This window comes from Gavialis gangeticus, unplaced genomic scaffold, assembly GCF_001723915.1.
Source record: "Gavialis gangeticus isolate Ggan-Ray unplaced genomic scaffold, GavGan_comp1, whole genome shotgun sequence".
Lineage (NCBI taxonomy): Eukaryota > Metazoa > Chordata > Crocodylia > Gavialidae > Gavialis > Gavialis gangeticus.
In genome coordinates this window covers 93,580,671-93,601,407 of record NW_017729031.1, presented here as the reverse complement: position 1 = coordinate 93,601,407, position 20,737 = coordinate 93,580,671, and the positions used below count along the sequence as shown (strand labels likewise).

At 41.5% G+C, this 20,737-nt stretch overlaps 1 protein-coding gene across 7 annotated transcripts in view; it reads right to left on the bottom strand.

The window, feature by feature from the left end:
* Window positions 1–20,737, bottom strand: part of FN1 (fibronectin 1) — a 96,126-nt gene that overhangs the window by 61,896 nt on the left and 13,493 nt on the right. For all 7 annotated transcript variants that reach the window (XM_019523387.1, XM_019523388.1, XM_019523384.1 and 4 more), the window contains exons 7-15: window positions 19,542–19,733; window positions 18,533–18,712; window positions 16,873–17,049; window positions 13,466–13,618; window positions 10,804–10,932; window positions 8,146–8,289; window positions 3,415–3,536; window positions 1,502–1,667; window positions 1,009–1,185 (exon numbers count right to left, since the gene is read on the bottom strand). In XM_019523387.1, coding sequence (XP_019378932.1) covers window positions 1,009–1,185; window positions 1,502–1,667; window positions 3,415–3,536; window positions 8,146–8,289; window positions 10,804–10,932; window positions 13,466–13,618; window positions 16,873–17,049; window positions 18,533–18,712; window positions 19,542–19,733 — 1,440 coding nt within the window. The remainder of the gene's footprint in view (window positions 1–1,008; window positions 1,186–1,501; window positions 1,668–3,414; window positions 3,537–8,145; window positions 8,290–10,803; window positions 10,933–13,465; window positions 13,619–16,872; window positions 17,050–18,532; window positions 18,713–19,541; window positions 19,734–20,737) is intronic.

Sequence of the window (20,737 nt, the reverse complement as noted above, 5' to 3'; positions counted from 1 at the left end):
TAATCTTTAGTCCGTATCTCAAGTACTCCATGCAATTTAGGTTAGTTAGCTCTCTACAACTGGCAAGTCTGCCTGGAAGAAGCCAGGACCTGGAGTCGTGAGGGCACTGAAATGACAGGCCCATGTAGACAAACCTTTATGTCACCTCAGCTGCATTCTGCCTGGCATTAAGCACTGATATTCAGCAAACACTGATTCTGTACCAAGTTATACCCCAAGTTCCCAATTTGGCCCAGAAAGGTTAGAAAAATGATCTGAAGGATCCAGGGATAATCAGTGTCAAGCCTTCAGCAGGGCAGCAGTTGAACAGAAATAAATCAGTGACTGTTATTCTCTCTCACACATTATTTTTTATAACACGCAAATCCCCGTGGCACATAAGCATTATCTAGCCTCATAAATCCCTGTGAAATATTATGAATCTCATTTTTCAGAAAGGTTAGGATTAAGCAGCCCAAGGTCAGACAAGAAGTATGTGACAGAGCTAAGAAATTAACCCAAATGTCTGTAGTCTATCCCACTACTAGATCATCCTTCCTGCATTACCTAAAATGCTGGTATTATAGAACAGGAGTAGACAATGCTCGGCACAAGTGCCAGAGCATGGCATGTGAAGAGATTTTGCTTAGCACGTGTGCATTGGGGCAGACAGTGGGAAAGGGGCTGTGGCTGAGCTGCCACAACAAGGATCGGGTCCATCATGACTACCCGCTGTCTGCCCCTGGCATGCCAACATCTTACAAGTCAATGTTGTGGGTGTTTTTGGCACTCCACCCAAAAACGCTGCCAACCCATTATAGAATGGTGAGAGCACAATACAAAAATATGCCATTATCCCAAATAGGTATGTTTCTGATAATAACAACTGAGGGACTCAACCATGCATAAGTATAGAAAGTCCAAGTGTTGGACTGGTATAAATGACTATAACCCCCCTGACTGCCATGGGGCTCTAGCAGTTTACTGCTGGTGAGAATCCGACCCAAAGGGTCCAAACATCGTCCTTACCAAGATACTGAGGTTCATCGCCCTCCTCGCTGAGCTCATATTCCACACGGAATCCTGATACAGTGTCAGAAGCGGAAACCCAGGAGACTACAAAACTACTGGCTGTGATTTCTGTGACTGATTCAGAGGTAGCAACCATAGGAGTAAGTGGAGTTGTCTCTCCAACAACTGTGTTGCCTAAAGAGGAAAGAGATGGGGAATGGAAATAAATTTTATTTGAAAGATCAAATACCAATCCAGTAGAAATGAAGGGCAAGATTCTCAGCTGGGATCATTCAGCTCAGCTCCACTGACTTATTTTCGCTAGGATCTGGCCCAATTCTTTTCAAGCAGGGAAGTCCACTATGAGACGCATAAAAATTCACTTTAAAATAACATCCTGATAGGATGCAGCTCATTTGTAATACGAACAAATAATTCAGGGAACTACCTTGCAAAGAAGTGAAATATAGAAAAGTCCTGGGCTGGAATTCTACTCCCTGGTTTTACTTACTGATCACAGCTGTAGTAAAATCAAAGCGGGTGAGTTCTCTGAGTCCATACTGTTGCACACTGATAAGCTGTCCTTCATATATTACACCAGGTTTCAGGCCTGAGATGGTGTAGGAGTTCAAGTGACCAGGGATGGTGGCTTCCTTCCAACGTATTCTGGAGTTTTTCTAAAAGAAGAAAGTCATCCACTGTCATGGAAGAGAGCTCAAAGACCAAAAGCAGGGAGATCTAGCTAGCTAAGCTTCTATATGATTTCCCACCACTGTGACGTCTGAATGGAAGGACTAATATCCAGATAAACAGCTCCTCATGGGGAAGTGCAGGCAGGGAGCTATCTATAAACAGGTTGGTTAATTTGCAATGGGGTATTGGATAACAATACAGTTAAACTTTAATATTAGAGGTGTCCAGAGAGGTCTTAGTACAATACACACATTGTAACCATTCTTCAAAAACAAAACCTGAAATCACACATTAATTCTACAACAGGTACAAACAACTGGAGAATACATAGTTGGAAATCATGCAGTGAGCCATCATTTGAAAATTCATGAAAAATCATGAACTGCAATCTTTTTCCTCCTCTTCCTACTATTTCCTATGAGAAGTTCCCAAACAAAACCCCAGCTTAAAAATGTTTCCCCTCCCCCTCCCCCAACCATGCTTAAATCCTATTATCTTTATGCCATGATCCAAGTTCCACTAAAATCAGTAGAAAAAACTCCTAGCAATGTCAGCAGGCTTTGGATCAAAACATCCTTGTTCTCTTAATAATGGGCAGTGGGTAGACATAAACATGTTAAATAGCCATGTGTAAAGAGTGTTCTCTTGAGGACTATGTGGCAATGCATTTGCACTGGTTAAAATGAATCATACTTAATTATGAATAAGCCAGAAAGCAGAGGTTAACCAGCTGTGGCTTAGGGTTCACAGGAGAAGAGAAATGACCCATGTTTATTTAATTTCCTGCCAGAAGTTTACATCTTCATTTCCTGCTTGTTTTTACCTCCTCACTTATGCGGTACAATCAAATCCAATTGTTGCAATTATACGTGGATAGTAAAAAACTGCGTTCCCTTCAAATAAGACATCTTTCACAAGGACTAGTTTTATTCACCCTAATTGAACCTACTACTATGCTAGAGTATTTGCCAATAATGCAACTCATAAACACAGTGACTAGTACTGTTTGCAAAGACAGCCATGACAACAGTACATGTTTATAGAACATCAGTCACCTTTAGCCCTAAATGCAAATGTCCCCTCCATTAGGACATGGACACTGGATTAGTAACAAGACCAGCATACACTTTTTTAAACTACCAAAAATACCTTTTTAACAATATGAGAATTTTCATGAGGAGCTACATTTCCTCAATATTTATGGGGGTTTTTGGTGGGGGAAAAAAAACCAAAACAAAGAAGGAAAGGAGAGGGGATATCTATAACACCTCAGCACCATGGTGAGGGTTGAGTATGAGCCCAGCACCACATAGCTGGCTTTATAAATCCTATTTCAGTGGGCGATACATGCAAAATGGCCATAGTGTGTCTCACTATAGTGTTATATGGTGGTAATGAGGCAGACAGACATGCTCAAAATCTTTTGGTGTTTGGCATGGAAAAGACCTGCATGGTAGATGCTATACATTTTGGTCAACAATCTGCTACAGCCTAGTGACATGTCAAACTAGCATGGTTAAGGCACACCGATTTCTTTAGCCAACAACACAAAAAGGAGCAACATGGCTAGAACCACATCCAGTCACCTTAGATCCTCCAGGTAGCCACTGACAGATGGGTTAAACTAGGATAGCATTTGGCAAAAGTCCAGACTAAAGGTCAAACCTACACCTCTGTAGCTGTACTGAGATGCTTTAACTGTTCTGCTCCTATGCAACCAGAAGTACTTACTGGTTTCCATCGGAGAATGTACTTAGAAATGTGAGAAGGTTCGGGTGCATTCCACTGGATGGGATGGGAGTTGGGGTGATTGGGACTCTCTGTGATGATCACCTGAACTGGACCGGTTGCACCTAAAATAAAAGTTTTCCATTTTAACTTAATGAGGGAATTTTCTCTTTGTTTGCTGTTCAGTCAGCGCATAAAATACTGGTGTTGTTTGTCTAAGATTGTTGTATAAATATGAAATAAGTATATTTTCCTTCTATCCCCTAGGATCCAACACTCTTTATAGTGATTATTATAGACCACCCTAGTGGAGGCAGCATTATTCTCCTGCAGCATTAACTTCATATTAATGAAAGAATATCACAGCATGCCTTTCCCTACGTCTCTGAATCAACTTATTTAACAAGCTGGATTTTAAATGATGCACCTAAGCGCCAAACAGAAGAATAAGCATGGATTACACACACAGACCCACAAATGAAAAGAAAGCCAGGAGCTTTAGCTGTAGCCCATCTGAAAGGAGACTTGTAGACTCAGAGGGCCTCATTCATTTCACGTACTTTAGTGCTTTGCTGAATTGAAACCAAAAAACACTGACAATCTGATTCAATGCTGATTAGAGGTAGGTGAAAAGACTCCTATGACCACAGAAGTCATTAGACCAGGCCCATAATTCACAGCTCCTTTAGGCTTATTCATGATCCTCTGTTCTGCTCTTCATCACTTGCCTAGAAATGTGCTATGAAAATCTTTCAGCTAAATGCCAAGGAGATCTCACTTCAAACATGCATATGGCATTAAGCTAGAAGGAATGTGTTCCCAGAGAACTCCAGTAAAGGACAGTCTGACTCAGCAGGAAGAGTTGTTATTTTAGCAATTAAATCCTTTTTTTTTTTTTAAAGGTTTTTCTTTATAGTTTGTTTGGACAACTGTGTAACATACATACCTGTATGTACTCAAAAAGACTTCCAGCCAAACAAACCCATACCCACATGGAGAATATTTCAAAGCTTGTCTAACCCCAAATCTACACATTCAGGAACTTTATATTTGATTTATTTACACATCTCCAGTCATTCCTGTCTCTAAAGAAAGTATGAAACCTTGGTTTCCAGTCTAAGGGTGCACATATTTTGCATAACTCAGCAAGAAGTTTGTTTTAGCAGTCTGATAAAAGTCTATGAGGCTCAGCAAGCACTGTTAGAAAAACTTGACAAAGAAATCCAAAGAAGGTCTGTTTCCTATTCTTCCCTTCATTGGCTCACTGCCTCAAAGGAGGGTAGTTCTCAGATCTACTGTCTAATTCCTGTTTTGTCTCTCTCAGCCTAAAAACAGACATTTGTATTTCTCCCAGGACACTGCATTTTACTCTGGGAACCTACAAATATACAAGGCCATTGTCCCACTAAGTGAAGTATCCCAGATAACATCTTTTCTTGAAGTTAATCGATGCAGTTCAAAGCCTGGGACAATCAGACCCAAGCATGAACCCATGTCTTTTTTCAACCCTTAGGGTTCAACTTCCAGTCCTGCCCTTTGCTGTGGGACACAGAGAAACACCGAATCACTAGTTAGGGGCATAAGCCTAGGACTTGTGAGGCTCAGGTTCAATTCCCTACTGTATCACTTGCTTCCTGTCTGACCTTGTGTAAGTTGCTTAAGCTCTTGTTCCACCATGCTTTGAGTTCCTGAAAAACAGTTCATGCTGAAAGCAGATGCATCTTCCTCCTCACTGCTTCTTGTGACTTAGTCTTAGGGTTAGATAACGCCATATTAAAAAAGAGACACAGTGGGTGCACCTACACATTCACTAATGCACTAACTGCACATTGTTAACCAAGTATTAAATCAATGTGCAGTAAGTTGCTCTGCTGCGCAGTAGAGTTGGCACATGGCTTTTTAGTGACACTTACTGAGCAGTAACCTAGTACTACTGCAGAGTAGTGTACTAGCATGGTTTCTGCCTGGCATACTACTGCACAGTGTTATTAGGTCACTTACTGTGCAGTTAGCGTTTGGTGTAGGCATGCCCACCGATGCTTTTTTCAGGTAGTTGAGCATAGTGGAACAGCATCACACTTAAGCATCTGATAGGTGGAACAGGAGCTGTCTGTTGGCCTTTTTGAGCCTCAAGTAATTTCCTACCTCACAAGTGTGTTACAGGTATAAATACATTAAAGCATAGACATTTGGCTGCTAGAATACTTGGGAATGTAGGTGCAAAGGGAACCAAGAAGCCAACTCAGTTCCCTGAATGAGCTGCCATCACTGTTAAAGCCCAAAGGGATTGGGAAGAGATGCTGCTGCACTGCCAATCCCCACCATGCAAGTAGGTGAAGGTTGACCAGGCAGTGAAGAGCTCCTAATTTTTATAAGAATAAAGCTATGCAAGTTATTCCTTCCCTCCCAAGGCCAAAAATGAGAAGCAGAGATCATAAAGTAACTCTTTGGGTCTGTCCACACTTCAAAACAAAGACCTGAGTGTAGCATATGCTAGCAGAGCTGTTCTAGCTTAGTTTAACCAGTATAGGTGACAAGAGCAGTGTAGTCCCAGCAGCATAGGCTTCGGCATTAGCTATCAATGAAAGTACATACCAAGGGTCCATAGAATATCTGCACTCTGGCTGCTAGCACATGTTTAAGCCTGTGTTGCCATGTCTTCACTGCTGTTGTTACCTGGGCTAGCTAGATTAAGCTAACACATTCTGAAACCCAAACTTCATTTGCCATTTAGATATTAAGAGCAATAAGTCAGTCCCTGCCTTGCTCCTTGGGCAGTGCATCTACGCAAGATGTCACCCCAGCCTGTGAGGCATTAGGTATGAAAAAATATGCTGTATACCCATTATAAACATCAGTTAAATCCAGTGGGTTCATGCCACATTTTGGTAAGTGCCTCACTGAGATTTTTGTCCGATCACGTAAAAAATGTAAGCTCCACTTCTGTTTAGTTCACTGTGATGAGGGAGAAGGGGGAGGGAGGGGAGGAAGGCTGACACTCAACAATAACGTTTTTCAGAATCCTTTCCTTAAGTTTGATAACTGGAGGAGATTAATACAATTGCCAGTTTACTGTGCACTACTGATCAATCTAAAAGGGATAGCAAAGTTCTACCAGCATGCCTTAATCACAGGATCTTCCTTTTTCTCTGCAACTTAGCATCTGATTTTCTGTGTTAGTGCTCCAATACAAGCACCAGCCAAAATGATGTAGATGGCTTATGTCAACTACACACAGATCATCATAATACTGCACACAACATAGGCACATAAATCACAGTCTGTTTGTTTTCACAGAGCTTCCAATTGGCTTCTGTAACTAGATGGCATTTATAGAAACTGAAAGTACCATTCATACACAGTGATATCTTCACTGCATATAGACCACACCATTTAAAAAAAACCCTAAAGCACGCTGTATTGATTCAGAGAAATGTATTGGATGACAAAAAATACAGAGGGTTTATAAAGCATCACAGTAGTCCAAATAGCTCTCTGAGCCCTACTGGATACTTAGCACCCTTTTTGTCAGTAATCAAAATGGACTGGTGATAATGACCTTGTTATACATAAAGGAAACATCTACATGAGGCGCCTACTGCACAGTAGGTCATTACTATTGTGCAGTAGCATCATGGGGCACAAACCGTGATGCAACACTACTGTGCAGTAATAATGAGCTACTTCGCAGTCAGCATCACCAGGAAGCCCCATGTGGGGATGCTACTGCACAGTAAAGCTGGTTACTGTGCTCTCGTTTAGTACTCAGGTATGCAAGTACTAAATGACAAGTACTAAGTGTCTCATGTACATACAGCCAAAGCAGATGTAATTTATTTGTTGCAGTAACTCCATTGACTTCTATGAAGTTACTTCATTTTTGCACCAGTATGAAAGCAAAATTTCAGTCAGAGAACCAAACAAGGAACTGCTTGATTTTCTATCTATCTTTACTCAGAAGGGGAGTCTAAATATACTTGAGTGTGATTCAATATTAAAACTAGGATGAACAGACAGAAGCAACCTTTAAATATAAAGGTCATCATGTTATGTTCATGAAACTGCAAAAGAACAGACCAACAAATAGAGACATTGACCGTGCTTATAAAGATTTCCTGGAACTGACTGGGCAAAGAAGAGTTCAAATATTTATCTCATGCCACAGCCATGGAAGAGACTTCATTGCATGGTGCATTTTGCTTCAGTATGTGGGTTGAGTAAAAAAGATCTGTACATATACAGGACAACATAATAGACTCAGCACCTACAGACTGTGATTTGCAGATATACATTATAAGTTAAACATGGAAATAAACCCCAGTGGCCCAGATTTTGGTATGAATCCAGATTAAATTCACTGAATCCAAAGGAATGAATCCAGATTTCTATTACACTAGCTGTGATCAGAGCCTGATCTTCTACTGCTATGCTTGATACTTCCATCTCTGCCTTCAGATGTAAATGGTCTTGCTATAAATGGAAGCCAACTGTCACTGCCATTTAGGCATTTCCTATAATGCTGTGAGGGGAGCAGAATATAAAAGCATCTGCATTCATCGTGTCCCACAGAATTTCAACCCTTTCTTGCTTATTAGAGAGAGAGGAACCAAGCATTATTCAGTGCTGACAAAGATATGAAGGGACATGAAGACTGCACTGATCAGAAGGGGAAACATACTAGGTTTTTGCCCCACAACCACTGGGGAGAATGTATTTCATGTTTAGGAGTCTTACCTGGATAGGTCTGCAAAGGCTGGCAATGCCACTCTCCAATACCAAGGCCATAGCAATAGCACTGGTATCTAACATTGTGAACGAACTTCTCCCACGCATCCCCAATTTGATAGAAGGTCTGGGTTTCTGAATCCTGGCACTGATCTGAAGGCATGAGATAGGTACAAGTCAGTGTCAAATGTTTATTTAAACAACAGAAATAAATCTCCTGTGTTAAAATATAGAAAAATGATGAAGAGTAAAACCTTGAGGCAAAGTATACTGCAGTGCTAGTGAAAGCATTACTCGAGGAAAAAGAGGCAACAGAAGGCTACTTTTAAAACAAAGGTCCTTGGCACTTCTTTAGACATCTCTTTTACTATTAAAAATGAGAAAGAATATGTTTGAAAGCAAACACCATTGAAGTAAGTTAAAATGACAATGCTCCAAAGGCCAGCTCTGCCAGTGCAGTCCTTACTCAGGCACCATTCCCACTGAAGGCCATGGGAGCTTTCCTTAAGCAAGGATGACCCCAGAAGATAGTGGAGCCCAATTCTGCTTCAACCACTTGGCCAAGTCCTCTCATTTAAGGCTCAATTCTGCTGCTCCCATTGAAGTCAACAGGAAAAATATTGGCCTCAGGGGTCCCAGATCATGGACTTACACTAATCTAAATCTGGAGCTACTCCTTTCATTTCTGTCAAGTTAGTTTAGATCAGTGATTCTCAACCAAGACTGTGGTTCTCAGCCTTGGGGTGCCTTGAGATTCTTTCAAGGGTGCTGCAGGGTGTCACACAAAGTTAGCATTAACACTGTTGCAAACAAGATTCACAAGATAGATCCAGGGATTTCAAACAGAAGTCTATAGCTGTGGTTTTACTGAGTTCTTTGCAGCAGAAAAACTGCTCTATTATTTTATGTAGGCAGAAAAAGAGAATAAAAACTAAGAATGGATATTTTTTGAGGGTTGCCTTGAGTCTATTCAGGAGTGCCTTGAGTCTAAAAAAGGTTGAGAACCACAGCTCTAGAAGTACAGCTGTTTGAATGAAAGAAGGATGGATCAAATTTGGGAGTCAGCTTAACCAGTGAAAGTCTACATTTACACTACTGCCTTCAACAGACTAACTGAGGACTTGCACAAGCACAAGTCAGATCTGAATCTGCCTCAGTGTAAGTTTTATTCATAGATTTCAATGAACAGCAATTTGATCCTCCTTTAAAATAATAGATGCCTACATTTAGAGAAATAAATAGCAAAATTAAACAGGGAGCAACTTTTTAAATGTTTTAAATACATTTCTTTCTTTCAAAATAACAGATTTCACAAACTTTCTTATCTGAACTTGTCCAGTAATAAGACACAGTTTAACTGCTAGTGCTTTCTGAACCACTGCCAAGAGAAAAATATTAAAGATCTCTTGGGTTTAGTAATAGCAGATCAAATAACTAGGTCTTAACACCCAAACAGTGTTCATTTTTTGGTTAGGAAAGTAAAATTCTCTTCACCAAGTTAATATGGTTTTAACTAACCTATGCAGTGCTACTGATGCATGTATTCATACTTTGGACCTACTGGACACATCCAGATGAGCCCAGCTGTGCGGTATGTGGTGCCACAAACACATCGACAGCGTCACATGCCACACAGTCCGATATTCTCTGTGCTGCAAGGGTGCACTGTGCATGCATGTGCTGCTCCAGTTTTTTTTCCCCCCACGGGTTTTTGACCCCTGGATATCCAAGGGTCAAAAAAAACCTGTGGGGAAAAAAAACAAAGCAGCACACACTGCTGAAATGCACAGCCAGGCTGCCCAGAGCCATGCTGTGGCTGCCAGCCAGGCTCTGCCTGGCAGGATTGCTGTGGCTGCAGCCCCAGGAAGCCCCCAGGACCTCAGGTAAGGCTGCTGGGGCCAGCCCATTGCTGGAGCCAGCCCAGTGCTGGTGCCAGCCTCCCCTACCGCCCCCAGGGTAAGTTGCCATGTGCCAAAGCATGGCACGGGCATTTCCCAGGGACAAGCAGCTCTGGCGCAAGTTGTGCTGCTGCAACTTGTCCCCAGGGAACCAAACATCTGTGCTTGTCTGGACAAGCCCACTATCTTCTTGTGCAAGGAGAGTATAAAGAGTTAGTCCAAGGTATGGTAATATTTGCTTGGTGCTGTTTTCCATGCTTTTGCTTTCAGTTAGGAGACTAGAAATTTCAGAAAAGAAGGGGATAAATAGCAATTTAGAAGATAAGGTAATCTTTACTCACTTGCTCCACAGAACAGCTAATTGCATTAAATCAGACTCCTGCCTGCTGATCAGCTCATTCACTAATGTGTGGTTAAAATACTCAATTACTCAAGGCTGGTGATAGCTTCTGATAATAGGGTTTTATAAGGAAGGACTATTCCAAGAGAAATGGGCAAGGAGTTAAGCTGCTGCTAGCCACTGCTACTACAGACAGCATCAGTTTCTCCCACAGCATGTCAAATTCTGCTCTCATTCATGCTACTGTACATCAACCCTAACATCTCTAAAGTCTTTATGACTCCAGTTGTGACTAGCAGGATTTTTCCAAAAAAAAATCTGACCCAAAACTGGCCCAAATTCACACTTCCGCTTCATCACACAATAACATGTTATCATGGTAGTTTTCATCTGACCTTAAAGAAGGAGAGCAGTAGGCGAATGACTTACCAATAGGATCACACTTCCATCTCCCACGACCCTGGCCAAAGCATGTGCAGTTCAGCATATGTCCTTCTTCATGACGCTTGTGAAATGTCTGGTTAACCTCATAGGTGATGTCATCAACAATACACTGGTCTGTTTAAAAATGACATGTTATTTCAGTTGATGATGGCTCCAAATAAAAAGATACAAAATACTTTTGCTGAACATATTATTCCCATTCCCAATCAACATAGTGTAGTGAACATTTAGGAGAAGACGGACTCTTGAGGACCTGTTGGAGGAATGTGTGATCTTTGCAGGACAAAGCTGTACACTATGCTCCCCAAAGTCCATTCATCAGTACTGATGTCAAATGGGACTATTTTTCTGAGTAAGGTCCACTAGCATAAAGAGGTTTGTAAGATCAGATCCAAAAAGCTATGCTTTATGAAAACTGAAGGACTATCTGCTTATTCTTTGGAGAATGTAGAGTCTAACACTTGAAGAGATTTTAAAATAGCACAGTGAATATCACTAGTTCTGCTTATACAGGTCTAGACTGTGACACCTTTATTTACATTGGGTGTATCTACACATGAAGCTAATGCAAAGCAATAAACTCCAGTGCAATATGCACTGGAGTTTATTGCTCCAGGGTACTGCATCTTCACGTGCACCGGGGACCACAGCACATTAAGCAAGGACAGAGCAGCCCCAATTGGCAAGGGGCCCTGGGAGTGAGCCTGCCAGCCCAGGGCTGCTCTGACCCAGCTCAGTATGCTGCAGAGGGCCTGGGTGGAGCATGAAAGTGCTCCAGTGTGGGGCCAGCCAGCAGGCATCCCCACGCTGAAACACCCTCATGTCCCAACCGGCCCCATCAGTGTCTACCTGTGCACTGCTGCGCACTAAAGAACCCTGCCACAGGACAGTATTTGTATTTACAAGTACTAACCTGTGGCAGAGTAAATTAGTTTCCTCCAGTCTAACAAGACTGCACATGTAGATGTTGAGACTTTACTGCGGAGCTAATCAGGCAGGCCTGCACTAAATATCTTGTGTAGATGTGCCTGCTGAATAGCACTTCCGTTTTGAGTACTCCCACTAAAATCAATAAGATTACTAGAAGGGTAAGATGCTACTTTGACCGTATAAGGAGATCACGATGCAGTCCAAAGTGATTTTCTCATATAGCAAAATAGAAAGATAATCTTGCCCATGGTTTAATGTAATCCTGACAGATTACATAAAAATGACATTTAATTATAAAAATAAAATTATTACCACTACTAACTAATTCATTCTTCTTTAGAAATGCAAGACCAGATCCCCCACGGATGTAAAAAAAAGTACAATGCCTCACATTTCAGATCTATGGCAATTCATATCAATTGATAATCTGGCCAAGAATTTTTGATCCTTGAAGAATCTGATTGATACAGTCTAGTTAAAACACAAATCACCACCCTCCAACAAAAAAAAATAAATAAAAACCACTATAGAAGTCAGCTGTTTTTTGAACTGAGATTTAAGAGACCCAAGTTCAATTCTTGGCTCAGTCACAGACTTTCTGTCCTTGGGCAAGTAATTTAATCAATCTCTTGCCTGCAGTTGTGTTTTCCTATTGTACTGGTGCACTGTAAAGAGAAATCCACTTTTACTTTGTAAATGCTCAAATTCTACAGAAGGGCCAAAGGTATTTCCCCAAGTCAATGTGTATCTAACAGCTGGCCTAACAGAGCCTGCATCCTTTTAAAAAAAGGAATTTATTTCCCCAAGATGATCATTTTGCTCTTTTTAGCAGAAATTGCAGTAATTGGACCTTTAATATTCTGCCCTTCACCTCACCAAACCCAACCTTCACAGATATGAAGATAGAGAGCCGGACAGTTATGCAGGAAAGAAAGGAACTTTAGTAACCAGCTAGTCTTTTAGTATTTAGTATTTCTCACCATCCTGAACAAAACGCACAAAAAACCTCAAAGCTCTGGAGTGAGCCTTTCCTTATAAATTATATCCAATTTCAGCCATGGTGTTACAGTCCTTTCTTGGCTCTCTGACAGCACCCCCTCTGCTTTTCCAGACATGAAACCAAAGCTGTAAGTCTGCTTTAGAATGATCAAATGTCTGTGCTCTCTGCTTTGAAGTCTTCTTTTTTGGTGCTGTCTAAGCACTTCCCCACTTGGGGTATTTAAAAAAAAAGGTACTGTCCTGCCAACTTTTCTTATAGATTAGCCACCAAAGGTAATTCATTCTATGCAGAGGAATTAAAAACATCACTGCTCAATAATATAGCAGGACTGCCTTGCCTCTTATCCTGCCTTCAGGCTTCAGGCTAATCTGGGCATTTGTCTGTACTTGAAGATAACCATAGTTGAGGATATCAGTGGTGCTGACTCTGAATGCAGAAGAAGAGGATGTAGGGATCTTTACTGATCAACTACCCAGGATTTCTCTCTACTTTATAGCTGTGAAGACTGAACCAACCTGTCCCTGAACGTAGACAAGACCCAGATCTTTGGATAGATAGATAGATAGATAGATAGATAGATAGATAGATAGATAGATAGATAGATAGATAGATAATAACTGTGGGACCTGATTCAACTCCCAGTGTAGTCACTATAATGAATCTCTTGACTTCAGTGTGCCTGGATCACACCCTTGATGCATAAATTAAGACATGTACCTCTGAGCTGGGAGTATGGAATGCATGTCCATTCACCACGGCCATTTCCCACACAAGTGCATCTCATCATATGGCCCATATCATGCTGTTTGTCCCACTGGTCACCAACACGGTACATGACACCTTCAGTGGTTGTACAGGCTTCTTCATGGGCTGTTCAAGAAGGTGTAAGAGCAGCTTTATTTAGCTAGTATTAACATTAACACACAGTCATATAATCTGCCATGCATCTGCATACTGTACAGACCTGAACAGGGGTGCATTATGTATCCAATATGTTTGAAAGTGCTATTTTACTAGGTGCTGACATTTTGTGAATAAAAGTCCTTAAAGTTTATATCCTCAATTTTTTCTGTATCCAAAACTGTTAAAATCTGCTGCTCCCCACCCCCGATATAGATATGGAAACATGGGTGTTCAAACTCCTGCTATTCTGACAGGAGTCTCTGCTTACAAAGGCAGAAATGTCTAAACAAGGTACAATGAGACAGCAGAACAAGATATACTGACTTTAAAGGAGCACAGTATTGAGCAGGGTGTATCACTTGTTGCTTTGAGCAGACGGGAGTGGAGGGAGATGACTTCTAAGGTAACAGATATTAATCAAAGGAAGAATATAGGCCAAATATATGGTTGGTGCAATGGTGCAAACCGGTATAATTTTATTGTAGTTTATGGATTTAAAACTAATGGGTATGTTTATACATGAACTCCGGGAGCTCATGTACCAGCATCCCAACGCTGAAAAATGGTGGTGGGGGCACTTTAACTAAAGCTCATCGAACAAGCTTTAGTTAAAGCACCCCTGCTGCCATTTTGCAGCACAGGAACACGGATACACAGGACACTGGTGTCTGATGCACAAGACACTGGAGTCAGCGCATTGAGCAGCCTCGCTGCATAGGGATAGGTGCCCAATGTACACAAGCTGAGACTGGCATTATGCTTTAATTTAACTATTTTTTTCCCAAAATAATTTGTTTTTATATGTCTCACTAACAGAGGTAATTACTTTCTATCTACATCAAATTATCTCCAGGGTTTCAATTGTATATGTTGTTCTCTTTTTCAACTTCCTGTCTTAAAGAGTTGCATAGCATTTGGTACTCTCTCAGTTATTCCCCAGAGAGAGTGTTCAAGGATGGGTGCAGTGATCACCTACATGCTACCAGGCTTACACAAATATGCTGTAAGTTTTAGTCATCATATAAAAGGCATGTCTGTGAGTGTAAAGTAATTACATTTACTCTGAACCATGCTGCAACTACTTTAAATAACTTCTACATTATATCTGCGATTTAGAAAAGGTCTGTAATTTACAAACTGCTTATTATAGCAGCTTTGTGTTCTGATCCTTCAAAATTCCCCTAAATGCCCTAGTTTTACACACACATACACATGCTAATGACATCATGGAGACTGGCACAAACTTTAGAAATGGCCCATCATGTTGACTTTATGACATCACACTAATTTCTATAGTAACAGACTGATATTATGAACACAGAGTATCCATAACTGTAGAATCATGTGAGAGGAAATAGTGAGCAGTGAGGGACAAGCCTACTACAGATATACAGTCAGAACCCCAGGTGGTATAAAACACTATAACTCCATTGACTTTAATGAAGTTGTACTGATTTACAATGAGAAAGCAAGCCTTATGAGGAGAGGCTGAGGGACATGGGACTCCAGCCTGCAGAAGAAAAGGTTTATGGGTTGACGTGGTGGCTGCCTATAGGTATATAAGGGGGTGCATCAGGATCTGGGAGAACAGTTGTTGACCACAGCTCCCCAAGGGATAACAAGGTCTAATGGCCACAAACTCCTGGAAGGCTGATTTAGACTGGACATAAGGAAAAACTTCTTTACAGTCTGAGTGTCCAGGGTTTGAAACAGACTCCCTCCAGAGGTGGTGCAAGCACTAGGGCTGTGTGAAATTTCTCTGGCTGTTACGTATCAACGCTGTTTTGACTTGTTTCAAGCTCAAAACAGTGAAATTGAAATGAAATGAAAGGCTTTGAAACAGTCTCGAAATGAAACAAGGACAGTCTAAATGTTTTGAAAGCTTTGAAACATTTCAAGTTTCAAAGTTGGGCTTGCTTGCAGCTAAAGAGAAACTACTGAGAGGAAGAGGGAAGAACTGCTCTGCTATTGACTGTGTAGCTGACCAGTGACTGTGATCCTTTCCTGAGGTCCCTTCCAATCCCAGGGCTCTGGGGGAGGGACAGAAAAACAGCATAAAAAGCATTGTTTGAACTGAGCTTTCTCTGTGTCACCTGTAAGTGTGAAGGCACAAGATTTGCTCTGAACAGTTTGAGATGCAGTTTCCCAGAAATCCCTGCACCTATCTCCTTGAAACTTGGCAGGCTTCATGGCCTCAGCAGGGGCTAGCATGCCTGTAGTTTTCACCCCACTGTGCCTTAACACACACACAAAGTCACACATCACAAGTTTTACTTGTCAGCAGCTTAAGGTGCAGTTTCCCAGAAATCCCTACACCTATTGCCTTGAAAGTTGGCAGAGTTCATGGCCACAGCAGGGCCCAGCATGCCTGCAGTTTTCACCCCCCTGTGCCTTAACACACACACACACACACACACACACACACACACACACACACACAGTCACAAATGTCATGAGTTTTCCTTGTCAGCAGCTTGAGGTGCTATTTCCCAGAAACCCCTGCATCTATCTCCTTGAAACTTAGCAGGTCTTCATGGCCTCAGAAGGGGCTACCATCCTTGCAAGTTTCATCTGAATCAGGCAAGAAATTACAAAGTTATAGGCTGTTTCGTGCTTCCCCGTTATAGACTATAGGCGAAGCGTTGAAACAGCAAAACAATTTTGATGAAACAAAATGGAACAGTGTTTTTGAAACTAAATGATACCCAAAACGAAACACTGTCCCGGCAAAATGGCAAAACGGAAGTTGAAATGAGACTCATTCAAAATGTGTTTGGATGTTTATCTTGCTGGGAGCATTTGACCCCAGCAGACTTTGTGCCTATGGCGGTGGGGGGCTGGACTCGATCTTGCAAGGTCCCTTCCAGCCCCTAATGTCTATGAAATCTATGAAACAACTGAGAATCTGGCCTCTAGGTTTCTGTTGCAAATGGACAAAGAAAATTACATTCAATTCCTAATGATTCTCTGCTACATGTCACTTATCAAGAAAAAAAAATCTTTAAAATTCACCAGTTATGAGATGGGCTGCCATTTTCTGGAAGCCATCCATGACTGAACACTTGTGGAGGGCTTACATCAGTGAGAGATGCAGATTAGCAGACCATAGTTTGGGAATTGCTGGTCAAAAAAAAAATCCCATGATGGATTCACATCTAAAACTAACTGACCAGCCATAGACCTTCCTACATCACCATCTACATCTTCATAATGCAGCTTACCAGCCATAGGGCAGAAGCCAAACTTCTGGTCAGCGTCATAGTTAGGGGTGGTTCCACACCACTTCATGTTGTCTCTCCGTCCCTCAGAAGTACAATCAGTGTAGTTGCGGTTGTTATACAGGAAGGGGAAGTAGCACAAAGCACCATTTGAATTGCCACCACGGGTCTGGACCAAACCTGCAGAAAGCAGAAGGATTAAATAGTGGTAGGTGAGCCTGTACTGACACAGTTCACATATGCCCATCACCAGACAAACAGTTTAATTCATTCAATAATGTAAATGTACACATTCTGAAAATTGTTCCATATTCAAAGGTTTAGCAAAGCCAGATTTGGAAGAGTGCTGGGCTTGGTCATGATAATTCCTGGAGAGTAGGGACAATCTAGAACCTCTACCAAGAGACTGGAAACCACCTTTACAGCTCCTTCACACCAGTAGAACCATCCAAAGAGCCAAGGGTGGGTCCAGAAAACTGGCCTAATGAGTCAAAGATCCTCTTCATCCTAAAACATCTGTACAACCTCACTAAAGTTGATGGGGCTAAGTTGGTTTACCTTTGAGCCAGAGTCAAGACTGGTGACTTTAAGTCAATCCTTAACCCTCAATAAAGAGGTCCATGGTTCTTCCAACCCCCACCCCCAGTATGCAAAGATGCAAATAACCCCTTACTACAAAAGAAGCGTTTCCCCTGTACAGATGACGTAGACTGTTATTGCACTAGTTAGCAGCTGGAAATTTAGAATTCTTCTGGAAGATTAGGATTCTTCCATCTTCCACCTGGAAGATCTGGATTATTGCTATATATAGCAACGTATCTGGAGAGGCAGGATTGGAAGTTTAACATCAGAAGAGTGCAAAAACCAGTGTCCTCCCCTCCTCTCCTTAAATGGACACAGGTTTTTTTTCCTGGCTAGTTGAAATTTAGACAACTGAAAGCACTGGCGATGTGTAGGAGGTGCACATGCACCCTGAGATTGGCTGTGCACCCCCTGAGATTGGCCACCACCATGGGGGTGTCTGCAGGAGGCCGCCAATCGCCACTCGGTGCTCAACATCCCTGCCCCCTTGCTGCCAACACTGCTGCAGCCACCTGTGGGCGGTCCCCACTTGGCCCGCCCTCACCGCTGACATCACTGCAGGCGGTCCCTGCTTGCCACCACCACACCCACACCACCACTGTCTATGGGCGGTCACCGTTCCCCCACCCAGCCTTGGGAGGCACAAAGCATTCATGATTGAAAGGGCAGTCTAAAAGTCCATTGGACCAGACAGAAGATCTCTGTTTTAGCTAACCATTCCAAATCTCAGGCCAACTAGGAAGAACAAGAATAAGAGTCAAATAATTTGATCTAGGTTCCTTCCCACTTGAAACAACAGGAGCAGACCCTTAGTAGTTAATTTAAAGAGCAAGGTCAACAGATTAGACATAAAGAGTGACATTAGTTAATTGTTTCTTGAGCAGCTGCATAAATTTAATCTGCAAATTTTTAGGATGAGTACTTGTCCAGATTGCTTCAGGTGGTGTAAATCAGCCAACTTCAGCAAGGCTATGTTGATTTATACCAGATAAAGCTCTGGCTCATTATATTCTATATACCGTATACCTGGAACTACACAACTAAGCCTACTGCTCCAAGATATTTTTCCATAATAACTGACCGTTTTGTTCTGTGCAGAAGGAGTATTTCCTGTCCTGCACGAAGTCTGAGGTTGTGCTGCACCACAGCTGGCCATCCGTACGCCCTTCAGTTGTGCAAGAATAGAAGGTTCTCCCATCAAAGGTAAATGGCAAAACACATGGTTCTCCATTGGAATTGCCACCGTAGGTTTGTGTCACAGCTTCAAAACAAGCAAAATACAGTGTTACATTGTGGCTCAGAGTGCCCCACTCAGTTCCCTTTCTTATAAAATAACTTGTCAGCCAGATGTCAGATCTTCAGCTGCTGACCTCAATAGGCCCACACCCATTTACACCAGCTGAAGACACAGCTCTGTAATATTAACATTCACCTGCATCTTTCCCCTGTATATTGTTGCACCTGAGGCTGAATCATGTTACTAATTCTGCTTCCCAAAATCTGTATTCTCCCACTGCAGAATGTATGTAATTCAGTGAGATCTACTCATTATCCTATGGAACCAGGCCCCAAATATTCAAAAACAGGAAGAAACTGAATTATTTTTCTCCCTTTACCCTAGCAGTTGTCCGTCTTTCATTTTGTATCCTTCAAAAACAGCCTTTGTATACATCACCCAAGGCTGCACTTTCTAGTGCAAGACAAAAATCTGAGTTTTCACTATCCTAAATTCTCATAGGGGCTATTAACATTAACATGCATTTTAAGCAGTCACCACAGAATGGAAAGTCTTAATGGTTTAGATACTGGGATCTCATATGAATGAAAGCTAAAGCCAAAAGCATCTTAGGGTCTAACCCAAAGTAAATGGGACATTTTCCACCAACTTCAGTGAGCTCTGGGCCCTATTTAAGACAACCATATTCTAAAGATCCATTTTGGCCCTATCCACCAAAACACTTAAGCTTGTGAGTAATCCCGTTAAACACCAAGGGAATATTTAAATAGATAAAATGAACCATTATCTCGACTGTGTTGTTGGCCTGAGGCTTTTAATTTTCAAGGAATGAGCATTAGAAGAAAAGTCCTACCTATCTCCTTGCAGCTGACTCCATTGCCCAGACAAGTACAAAGCATCTGCTGGCTGCCCTGTGTTTTGAGCCACTGCATGCCAACTGAGTACACCACTCCATTATCAGTTATACACTGGCCATATGGCTGGGGCTGGGGTTGAAGCTGGTAAAGTGCAGTTCGTACGTCTGTAAAGCTAGAAGACCCAGATCCTAGGGCAGAAAACATTAGAGAAGTAGAACTAAGCAGCAGATATTACAAAAAAAATGAGTAACAGAAAAACCTTAATCTAGGTAACCATCGGAGGCTTAACTTTCCAGTGAAGAAGTCTATTAAAGGGATACCTCATTTAATCTTCTTAGCCATATTTTCTAGTTTGAGGATATTTTTCCATTTTCATAACATTTGTTACAGCTTTGATTAGTACTTCAACATTAAAAAAGAATTACCCAACTCTGTTAATAATCATCCCCTATTACAGTCATAAGGATTATGAGTAAAGCATATCTAGCTGTTTTACATGAAAAAAAACTTTAAAAAAATTAAGTTTCCTGGGGAAACACTTGTTTGTTCTTTTTCAAAGAAAGCCTGAACCCAATGAAAGGAGGAAATAAAAATGGTTGGGAGGTAAGAAAGGGTAAGAGGAAAAAAACCCCAAAGCTGCAATTTTAGGCAGTTATTTTACATTTTTTCACTGAAGAGCATTTACATTTCAAAAGCAACAAAAACATTAATAAGAAATATATGGTTTGGGGAAGCCTTTTCCTGTCAAGAAGATTTTTGATGAAAAATTCTTGACCAGCTGTAGTCAAGAGTAACGCTGAGACATGCAGAGGCCTTTTCTACATGTGGAAACTTCAGCTAAAATTTCCTGCTGTTCCTACAACCATTTCAGCAACAGTGCAGGAATGACATTGGCAATCACTGAAGCCTTTTGTCATAGTGACCTGCTCCATGCTCTCCTCTTAAAATGCTAAGAGGTTTCTTGGAGCCCTGTCTATACTAGTGTTCCTACTTTGGACCGAAATTGGTGGCAACAGCAGTAGGAAACTTCTGGTGAAAAAGCTTAAGATAGCCCCTGGGAAAGTTTTTATTTTGAAAGGAAACTAAATTCTGGAAGTGGAAAGACATGTTGCAAAATAATTCAGCTGCTGAACAGTTTACCTAATCAAACGAAAAGGGACATTGTTTACAATGATCATATAAAATGTCAAGC